At 32.6% G+C, this 12306-nt stretch overlaps 1 protein-coding gene across 1 annotated transcript in view; it reads left to right on the forward strand.

Moving 5' to 3' along the window:
• LOC105154354 (dystrophin, isoforms A/C/F/G/H) overlaps positions 1-12306 on the forward strand; it is a 462027-nt gene that overhangs the window by 345113 nt on the left and 104608 nt on the right. The window contains exons 41-42 of the mRNA XM_087403323.1: positions 11806-11860; positions 11910-12027. Of these exons, the coding sequence (XP_087259449.1) occupies positions 11806-11860; positions 11910-12027 (173 nt within the window). The remainder of the gene's footprint in view (positions 1-11805; positions 11861-11909; positions 12028-12306) is intronic.

The raw sequence follows: 12306 nt of genomic DNA on the forward strand, positions 1-12306 counted from the left end.
ATAAATATACAGCGCACGATTCTTTGTAAATAATTATCATTATTATCAATGAATATTTTGTGCAAATAAGTGACTTTTCCTTTATTCCATAAAAACTTAATTTTTATCCTTTAATTCTTCAAGTCATTTAACATTCTATAAAGTAACATTCTACAAAAAGTACACTCATATCTTTCAACTAACATACGTTGAGAAATAGACGGGCTTTTAAAGAGCGATTAACCCCCGAGACACTCTGCACATCACGTCTTCGACAGATCGATAATTACACGTTCACATTAGCGCGATGTCTCGTTGCGTTGAAAGCATTTAGCGATATCCCGAAGAACGCAAAAAAAGCGAAATGTACGGTGGCAGAGAGCCAAGTGGAAGGGGGTAAAGGGAGGTACTTTGCATTTAACTGTTCCGCGAGGTAGCTGAGTTTTGATCAGCGACGGGGATGAAGCTAGAGCGTAACGATGGCTGCTGCGGCGTTCTTTAATCGTCCACAAGCCGCTTAAATCCCCCTGTTACCTTCGCCTACTCCGTCCACCCACTCCGGTTTCGGTACCGACCACCCGACGTCCGTACACTCGTTTCTCCATCAGCCTCCAGCAACAGTCAGTAGCTGCTATTACTGCCGACGTGTACCGCTACTGGTATTACCCCCCTTCCCCGTATCTCCCTCGTAAGCTAACCGAGATTCCCGAGGCCACTCCGTCGATGATTCCGTCGTGATATAAGTGAGACTAGACTACCACTGATGAGGCTTCTCAAGACACAAATCACGCTTCTCCTGAATCGATAGGTGAATTAAATAAATATAAATGTTGTAATGCTAGAAAATGACATACGAGATGGTCTCCAATCCTTATGCGATTATAATTATTAAAGTATATTTATTTATAACAAAATGTAAAAATTTTCACATGTTCTTTTCGCTTTAATTATTAGGTGTTGGAATTAATTCGTAGCGTTTTTAATGAAAGAATGTTATTTATTTCACATGAGCATTAAAAAATACATTAATGAAAGTACTTCCCATCACTTGTAAAACGCTACGAATTAATTCCAACACCTAATAATTTATCGATTTTTTAAGTAGAAAACATTAAATTTTGTTGGCATATATGTATTTAAAATAGTATTGATAGAATTTTATATATTCATTTTAAATCCTTCAAAAATTTAATCTTCGTTAAGTAAATGAAACTACTTTAATATTAATGTAAGTATTTTTCAATTTTTTCTATCTCTACGAAAAAATTTTTCACTTTGATATAAAGAAAAGTTGGAAATTTTCTTCAAATTTATTCCAAAGTTTCACAATTATTATGCATTTTCTTCAGAAGATTGTTATTAGTTTGAAATGAAAATTGTACTTTTATTATGACTTTGAAAATTTTTCTAAATTAAAAGACTTGAAAAGATTTACTACTTTATTTGTAAAATTTCTCTATAATGAAATAGAATTTCTCTTTAATTTGAAAAAGTATGTAGAAATATGATTCTACTAGAATTCATGATTCTGTGTTTTGAAAAAAATTCTCCTATTATTAGGTACTAATACATTTGAATATCACTTTTTTAAAAAGATAATACAAAATAGATGATATATTTTATATATATTTCTCTTTTTATTTCTCTCGTTTCTCATCTCTCGTAATTATTAAAACACATAATATAAACGATCTGTATAAATAAAGTTCGAATTAACAAACCTCTTATACCGTAAGTTGTACGGGTTAATTAATTAAAATGTTACTTATTTCTGTCTGTCTGTTATATTCTTACTGCAACGATACTCGAAATGTATTTTCAAATTTCTTGCATTTAAATTTATCTGGTTCCATTAATTTACATGGTGGAAATCGCACGGCCATCAGAATTTTCATCGTGGCATCGTTATCGCGATCTTGCTTGTATCTAATCCTAAACACAACGACTGAAGAATCTCTAAATGGCGTATGCTTGAAATGAATCCGCCTTGAAATGGAATAAAACCGAAGACAATTTTTTCTCGGCCTGAGAGACAGAGACTAAGAGTATCAATGAAAAAGAGGGTCACGGGTATTGCTACCGCGATCGCATTTATTTTAATTTCACGATCGTAACCCGGATATCAGGAATTCCGTTTTACCATCACGACCTAAACGAAGCGAGTAAATTACTCACGGTTCATCGAGGAAGCGCCGAGGGTTAAGCCGCTGGACGCGGAACTGCTTTACAAATCCTCCTCGTTACTTACCACAAGTTAGTTCACCCCGCCGTATGCATTATTCATTCCTCGTCTTCTTCTCTCGCGCCGTATATTTTATTTCGATCAAGCCCGATCGCGCTCGATGGCGTGCTTTCTAATCCGATAAAGTGTGCGACACATTTCATCCGCAACTTGTCGCCGAGAACCGGATACGCTTCGTTGGTTCGAAACGAGATAGAGGTTCTATTACTTCCAACTATCATGCATACAATCGCAAGTACTACGGAAAATTTTTCTTTAAAAATCTGATATTTTCTTGTCTTTGAATCAATCTTATTTATTCATGCATTATACACTATCGAATATTTCGTGAATATCAAATTAATTTTTTTTTATTATAACAGAATTGCATAAAATCTCTCGTTAAAATTTTATTTGTAAGACTCTTATCTACTTTTTTAGGTATTCACGAGATAAATACTTAATTGTATTTATTTTAATGACGCTAATTTCAGATTTATTTTATGATAATTATTATCAACAATAAATTCTGAACTTAAATTTGCTTTTAAATTAAAATGAATTGGAAATAAGTTTCCCAAATTATTAATGTTTACTAACGATACACAAAAATAAAAATTTCTGACCTATTAAAATATTTGGATGTACTACTCTTCATTTCTACAATTCTTTCTAGAGAATGAAATGATTTTTCTTTCGAGATAACTCTTATTATAATAGCATATATAAATTATTCCACTTTATCGTACATATCGCATGTGAAGAACTGCAGGTTCTTTATTTTCTGATGTATTTACTCTACTTTTGTCTAAGAAACTAATCTCATAATTTTGTCTGAAAGTAGCTTATATCCGGAGTAAATATTATACAAGTCATTTTCACTTCCAGAAAATGAGCATTTTTATATTTTATATCCTTTGTTTGCTTCGCAAAAATGCGTGAACTGTACTTACCGTAATGCACTTGTATATTGCGAATACTTAATTATGTTTCAGCTACGTTTTATAAATTGAAGATCTCTACGCGATTGCACTTATTTTGAAGCTTAACACTGCTCTATCAATCTTTATTTTTATTGAACAATAGAAATTTCGCTAAAACTGTCAGCGCAGTTTCGAGACTTTCGAGCAAGCCATTCGAAGTTATGTTCTCTTAAAATTCATTGAAGCTTTCCAAAACTTTGCCGAAAGTTTCTGTCTAGGCGTTTCTGTAGTGTGTATCTATTATAATGGGAAACAGAATACGTAACATTTATGTAAATGCAGAGCCGCGCTTGTTCCTGTCCATATTCCTTTTGTAGTAAAGAAGTTCCATTAATTATTGACCGCATGAATTTAGGTACACTGCTTACTTATAACGCTGATTTATAACAAAGTGGAAATAAAATTTTATTTAACGACACACGATGTTAACAAATGAATTGTATGGGAACATAAATTTGAGAAATTTATTTAAAACTTTTTCTTTTTATTTCGATTGTTACATATGAATTCACAATTCCCTAGTTACAATGTTATATTATACAAGCGTATCCTGTTTTTGGCAAAATATAGCATTCTCCGCTTTCTGTGGATAGTAATGAATTAATAGTCGAGTTATTAAGTTATGAATTAGCTTGAACCGCATAGAGCTTCTAATGCGATTCTGACCATGAATTATATAGAATTGTATTAGCCGGATATTTAAACTGCTTTGCATAAATTCATTACCCCATGTAACCTCGTTGGATTTAATTTACGCCCACACTGCAACACAAAGGAAATGTCTCGCAGCGATGTCAAAGTTTACCCAATTTGAAACTAGTGTTGATGATAAAGTAACACGCACACACGTGTGCGTGCGCACAAATATGTAAAATGATGGGGGGGAAGAGAATTGATCACGTATTGTGATTCAAGCGCTCGAGTTCTGCTAGAGCGATTAAATTTCAGTTATTTGAATAGCTATCTTAAAATATTGACATTTAATTAATTAAAACATTAATCTTGTGTGTAAATTATTAGTTATATGATTATTAGTGCAAATATTTAAAGCTCTATTATTATATATAAAGCAATTAAAATAATAATAATTTTACTAATATAAAATTCTTTTCTGCTTTTGATAAATTTTTTCAGAATCATTTATCCACCGTCTTTATACTTTCACGCTTCCATACATATTAAATAAATCTTAAAAAGAAATTATTTTGTAACGAAACTATCACAAATTGTTATCGCAACGTTAAGAAAAATGAAGAAAAGGATAAATTACTCCGCAAAAGTTTTAATGATTTATCGTGATACTATGAGTGAATTCATCAACGCTACGCATTGAGAAGAGAATTTTAGTGAAACTTTCGAAGTAGCTTGATAATACTACCTGGAGCAAAAATGTTCTTGCGAATTATGGGAATCGATATGAGCGAAAATAGTGGTGGATTGACACGAAGTGCATTGAGATGTTCGTTGCTCGGAGCGTCGAAAGTGAACAGGTAGATGAGAATTGTCGAACGTTCTCCAGAGACGAATTATCCGAGAGTGACAGTGAGGTGATGAGGAGACTTTGGGGTACGTAATTACGGTGGATTACCGTTGGTGTTCACCCAGGGGGGGCACCTGGCCCGGGGGGCGTGCCACCCTACAGGGTTATCATCCTCGGGGGGTACGTGCCCGAAAAACGTTCGACGACGCACGATATATCTACATATCCTATACACTACTGGCGGAACTGCATCTCTTCGAACAGGTAAAGATTTCTACAGTATAGAAATGTTCTTCAGCGCATCATTATTATACGATATAAAGTTTAAATTACCGCTAATAATATAAATATTCAATATCGCTACAACTATAAAACGTGGACGTAGAAATATGATTGGTCAGGAAAGTAAAAAAAAGTTTCCTCGCGCGTACATTGCATTTAGTTTGAAATAATTTTATGCAAGAGAAAAAGATATAAAGTACATTATTTTACATATACATACATACTTTGTATTGAATAAGGATTACAGCAACATTTATTTTTCGTGTAAAAATTGCTTCAAAAGAGATGAGATGTGCAGATAAATATCTTTTTACATTAGAGATGCTTTATAGATCTTTTATTAATGATACTAGAACAATTGCAGTCAATCATACGAAGCTCTTCTTTTTATGCAGAGACAACGAATAGAAAAAATTGCTTTAGATTAATAGCACGATAATTACGTGATAAAAAAAGAGAAACTGTGAGTTTATTAAATCTATAATATCTTCTAAATATGTAAAAGTAAATTTAAATGCTTTGATTTTCAAACCGAATAATTCAAATTTTAATTTAATAAATTCTCTATCTCTTTTTAGCTTTTGTATTCAATGTAGCTGCGATTTGAATTAACTCGTTGAGGTCCAAAACTGGTCTTTACAGAGATAAATATCAGAAGCAAATAGAAGATTCTATACGATTCCCTTTTACCTTCTCCATTCTACGTAAAGGATAAAAGACCAGTTCTCATTACCGGACTTTTGTACGCTTAATACGAATAAATCGTCGCTCTTTTCTTCGTTAAACGAACGACACGGCCGTTCGTAAAACGTTGCTCACGAAATCTCGACGTTTTGAGCACTAATTGGCAATTCCTCATTAGAAGGTCCCTGTTGGCGGTGCGCACGCGTCACCGGCACCTTCCGCATAAGTACGCAGACATTGATTAAGGCCCCCGCCGCCACCGTCACCGCGCGATTCCCCATTAAATACGTCACACGGAATTCTGAGCGGCGCGGCAGCCGAAACCTCTTGAATTATGCTCGTCCTGCCGATTCCTGGGTGGTATGTACCCTTCGTCGGGGCGTCTCTCACACTCCTACTCGTGACCGGAGCTTTCCCTATTCACAGGGTCGATACGATCCGATAACTACTCGAGTAGATAAGAATCACGAGTTAGTTCGGAGTTTGCTGACGAATTCTCAGATTTAGCCATTACTCGATCGACGAGACGTCAGAGAGATTTAGATCGTAAATTAAATATTTCAATCAACAATCTAAATCTATTCTTGGAGAGGTGTTTCCGAATGCAATTCGTAGCTTGCAATCGATATAAATTCATCGTTTATTGATAGAGAGAAATAGAATCTTTCATATATTTTATGGATCTATTATGTCGAGCACGAATAGCACGGAGTATCACTAAAAAAAAAACTTATTTACTTTGAGGGAAAATTATATAATTCTAAAATTCTCAATATAACTACATTGACAGATCAGAAATATTAAAGTAATATTATTCTCGGAATCGTCCGTGCTCTTAATCTGCGTTCTGTTGATTTTTGCACTGTAGAGAAAACTAATGAACCTATCATGCCTCTCGCAATCGATATTTAAATCGAGTTCGAATCGGTCATTTTCTACTAATTACGAAACGGATATTTCCATCACGCGACAACAGAAAAACTGCATTGTGTTTTACAAATTGATTTTGCTCGCATTACAATTATCGTCCTCATTTATGAGCATACAAAGCTATCGGCAAATATTACTTATAAGAATTACTTCCAAACGTTATTAATGCAAGTCACGATTTTATCGCTGGAATAATTACAAATTAGTATTAATATGATTTTATGTGTAGTACCAGATATACGTATCAGATGTTGCATATAATAATATGACACACTAATAATGGCTGTAATACATTAATTGCAATATGTTAATCAGTGGGTAATACCTCAGTTTGGATTAATGAATATAATATCTCGAGCATTCGCGCGAAAACAATAATGTGACTTTTCATGAAATGTTTGCGGGCTTCCATTTGAATTTGACCTTTTTACGTAAAAAGCTGAAGATTATAATTTCACAACGTTTTAGTACGTAAGCGGAATTAATAATAAAATTTTATACTATTGAAAATGATACGCGTTTATTTCTGTGTTATTTAATGTGGAGATATTTTATGAATATCGGATTATTGAAACTTTGTTATATTTTTCACGATCCTTCTGTGTTCTATTAATTGTAACAATAAATCGCTGCGCCATCCATCTTTAATAGAACATAGCGCCATATTACATCCATCCCTGTGAATATGAAGAGAATTGGATTAAGATTAACAGTTTAGTTTCACGATTCCAATTAAATTCAGATATTCCATGACAGCTTCTGAAATTGATTTAATCGCCGCATTTACGTGAGTAGGAATATTAAGCGTAAAGTACTTTATTAGAATCGAATTAGACATTTTTGAGTGGCATTTAACGGAAAAATAACGATAGCGATTTTTACAGCGTTAATTTTATTATTAATTTCGCTTTTGTAATCATTTAAATGAAATTTAATATATTAATATCTCAAGAAATACCAAATATTATATTAAATAAAAGGTACAAGAAATATCAGATAATATATTAAATAAAACAGATGTTTTTTATTGAATTTTACTCAGCACATAACTGAGTTAAAAGCAGAAATATTTCATTTGCTAATTAAAAGGTAAGCTATATATTATACCGCTTGTTAAAAAGATTATACTATCACGGAGTAATTAGGATTCCTCGTATTACTTCCTTCAAAAGTGGATGTCACATTCACTGTTTTTTTTAAAGCGAATATCAATCTATCGTGAAATTAAAATAATTGCCGATCGACATTAAATGAATGATGTGTAAAGGTCGAACGGGGACGAGTGAATTAATTAAATTGTCGATAAAGCGAAAAGCGAAATCGTGCTATCGTCGCGTCGATTGCGTGTCGTTAGTGACATCATTGGTTGATTTCATTATCGGACGTATATATCACATTGTAAATCGCGAAGTGACAAAATGCGCAATGCGTGAGCGAATCAGTGCTAGAATCGCTCGTTGAAATCAGTTCAACGGAAGTGACGTTGTCCTTTTTGTCTCGACAATGCAGAAATATAATATATGTACGAAACATTTCACGATTATAATTTTAATTACTTAAATTAGTTTTTTTGTTCTCTAATGTCTGATATAAAGACTTTTTTTTTATTATAGAACGATATGTAACATTTAAATACACACAAATAATTTTTCTTTCATGTTTTATGTAAGTTCTATGTAATTATCTATGTATCTCACACACAAGAAAACTGATTATTTCGCTCATTAATTTTATATATTTTATAATATTACTGACTTAATTACTTACTTGCGCACTTTTAAAAATTAAAAAAATAAATAATTTTCATCTATCTTATATATTAAGAAACATGTTCTTTTTTCAATTGCAGAATTTTTGTTAAATTTTTTCAGGAGAACTAGGTTGCTTTTTTGTTAAATTTTTTATAAAATTTTATGAATTTTTCTTTTTATTTAAGGATGCATTTTTATTTAACTTTGAGAGATTCTGCGGCCGAATTTTTAATAAGAAAAAGAAATTTAAGGGCAAGTTCCTCAGAATACTTTTGAAAATCCAAGCCTTTTAGCACACCTTGTATGTGCTGTGTATACTGGCTACCATACATGTCGATGTCGCCGGTAAGGCGCATTTGCGTAATTGCACGGTGAACCGCGATAAGAACTTCGGAGCAGCGTCGGATAATGCAAAAACGTTTTGTACTTTGCACTTTTTTCCGAGCCATCTCCCTGGTGCATCCCTGAACATTTTAATACTTAGCCCGCCATGGCAGTCCCTGGAAGAGCTCCATTAGCGCGAAAAATCTAATCGACATCGTGGATACGTTCTTGAGAGATCGCAACGACATCGATACAATTTTGCGAAATTGTTAACTGACAAGTGCAACGGAACGAATTTTATCGGCTAAGAAGATATTATTCGATCGAATTTTTCGCTTAATAAAATTACATCGCCGTTTATGAAGTTTTTCACAGTTAGCTTTATTTTTATTGTCAAAATTATATTTTTACAACGTCTAACCTTCTACAGGCGAGTTTTGCAATGTTTACTTTAAAATTAAATTCAAGATGAATTCGAAATAAATTCAGGATCTCTACAAATTAGTTACATTTAAGAATTGGCAGATGGAAATGCACGTAGCATTGAACATTGTAGTATACTACTTTTAACCGTTTATATATCGATGAATTTTTCACTTATAAGATATTTTTGAGTAAAATAAGCAAAAAAAAAATTTTTAATGATAAGACGATGTCGTAGACATACTCTAGAGGGTTAACTGAATAAATATTAAAGTAGCAAAATTTAGGATAATAATTGTAACAAAAAACCATGTAATAAATTTTAATTTGCATTTCTCATTTATGATTTTTCTTTTTTCTGAACAATATACTTATAGAAATAAAATGAATTATTACCGCAACAGCCAATTTTAAACATACATATGTATGTATATAGAAATATTTAGATTGATGTGAGTTAGCTAATTTATATTTCCGCCGATATACTAATTTTTTCTTATATCCACATTGAATAACGCGACTATGCTACACAATACGGTTGGAATACATGAAAAATATTATCCGGCATCGTAATATTTATTGTTGATTGTCACGGATAGATGTTTATTTCGAGCTAGCAATTCGTAATCTGTGGATTTCGAGGACCGAAGTGTAAAGCAACTCCATGCACGCCCGTCGAGTTTTAAACGAAATTAGCTTCCGCACAAGCTGCCACCAAGAGCGCCAATTAAACGTTACCAATTCGAGCACTCGACGGACGTACGATCCGTCTGTCGCTGGGTAGGAGCCAGTTTGATCGATGTGCCCAATTTTCCGGAGCGAGTTCTCCAGCGCAAGCGGTACCGTCGTCGATATATTTACTTCTTTTTTTTTCCCGAGAGAAAGCTAGTGCCACATCTATCCCTTTTTTTTTCATTACGCGTGTCTCGGCGATGCACACCGGGTGTCACCGGCGTCAATTCGCGCGGAAACTGCAGCTGAAAAATATCTCGCTCTGACCCGTCGATCATCGACCCAGATGGGAATCGAGTCCTGGGCCAGAGATTGTCGTTCTCGAGATTGCAGCCTTCAATTCGTGCGTGTCAAAAATTGAAGAGGGTTGGGAACGGGGAGAGAGAAGGTGAGAGGAATTGGGGAATTTGAAAAGAGAGTGCGACCGTTGTTGACAGGCAGACTGTTTTAGATTAAGACAACGCCGCGACAAACGGAAACGAGAGATATTTCATGGACTTTGTAGTGTCGTTGCTATTGCATGTTATTTCTCTAGAGAACGTTTTTCTTTTATATAGTTTTTTATTTTCCAATATTTTCTGACACCGAATTAAACGAACGTCAGTGTGGCATTTTTTATATATATTTTACTCTTCTCTTTTACTTTTACTATTAATATAACACATAATCTCTATGACGAAATTGAAAATTCTTTGTTTCATAAAATTATATATTATTTTAATTTACATTATTTAAAGTATAAAATGTATACTTGTAATAGAGAATAATATTTATACGAATCTGAATAAAATAATATGCATATGCCAGCATGCAATATTAAAACAAACTATTAACATCATCAATTAAACCTTAATTATATAATAATTTTATAATAATAATAACTTTATTATGAACATAAATTGATTGCTCCCAATTAGTAATTAATTGCGCTTATTGAAATTGCTTTTAGAAATTACAAATTATCAATTACAAAAATACTTATTATTTATTAGTTCAATATATCTTGTAATTTTAGATCAATTAATATTTTATAAATATCATTTTAACATTCTGCGAAGAGAAATTCTGTGATTCTTCTAATATTTGGGTTAGTGAAACTCTGATTTTATATTGATGAGAAATATGGATACTCTTTCATCTGATTTTATATTGATGAAAAATATGGAATAAAGTAAGACCAGATTTGCACGTAACTGCGAACCATACATAGCTGCTTTAAAAGGAACAAAACAAATCCTATTGTTCTTGCCGTGACGCCAGCGAATATTTCTTAATTCACTCGCATCGGCGCCGATTTATTTTCATTGGCGCATGCATTGCATGTCGGCGTCGACGTACTCGTATACCACCGTTGTACAGGAAGACTCGTATATAAATCATTTCTATCCACGCGCAGACTGCAATTCACGTCATCGCGATGACGAAACACCACGAATTCTCTCTCTGCCGCACGAATACTCCCTATTTCCATAAAAAGGCCCGCATTCTCTAAAAAATATCGAAAAAGTTCTGTATTTTTTACATTTAATTTGCTTTTCCAGAAATCCGCTCAAATTATTACCAAATTAGCATATTTTATGAACAATTTTTGGAAGGAATGATGATGTGTTAATGAAATTCTTCATTATTATAATCAAGCATATATTAATTTGTATCAATAAAAAGATTGTCATTTTAAGTCTTTCTTATTATAAAATAGAAATAAAAAGTTAGTTTTTAATCCCTTTCGGAAATAGTAAGGAATGAATAAATAAATGATATAAAATCTGTCAGCTGACAAAAAGTTTTGATTATTTTTACAAGTATTTATACTTATTTAATTGCTTTTTAGAGAGGGAGAATTATTAAAAAAATAAATACATATATTATATAAATAAATAAACATTAGATATATTTTACTTAAAGCATAAAATATTATATCCTCTAGTACATATTTTTAATTAATAGTGCCTTTTTCGTAGAGTTCTTTAATCTTGTTCTTAAGGATCTAAGGAGGCATCCTCCTGCTTGTTGCAGGATCTGCAGTCGGAAATTGAAACGCACCGAGACGTTTACGCATCTTTGCAAAAAAAAAAAAAAAAAAAAAAAAAAAAAAAAAACAAAAAAACGTCACCAGACATACGGACGAAAATTATTGAGCTCACTAGCAAGTCAAGATGACGCTGTTATGCTGCAACGTCGATTGGATGAAATGAACCAGAGATGGCATCATTTGAAGGCAAAGAGCATGGCAATAAGGTAAGTGCTAAAATAATCCGATAATTAATATCATTATCGATATCATTATTAATTGTGCTCTCTGAAATTTATGAAAATGAAGACTATTTTAAAAAATAAACTTTTCACGATATATAATTATTATATAATTATATTATATAGTTATAATATTCAATTAATTATTGATTTGAATGGTTTAAAAGAAAAAATAATGACTCCGTAAAATATTTTTACTTATATAAAAAAATTTATATTCTATTAAGACATATGAAAATGTCTCATTTTATGATATAATAATGA

This window comes from Acromyrmex echinatior, chromosome 2 (assembly GCF_024713525.1).
Source record: "Acromyrmex echinatior isolate Ae372 chromosome 2, ASM2471352v2, whole genome shotgun sequence".
NCBI lineage: Eukaryota > Metazoa > Arthropoda > Insecta > Hymenoptera > Formicidae > Acromyrmex > Acromyrmex echinatior.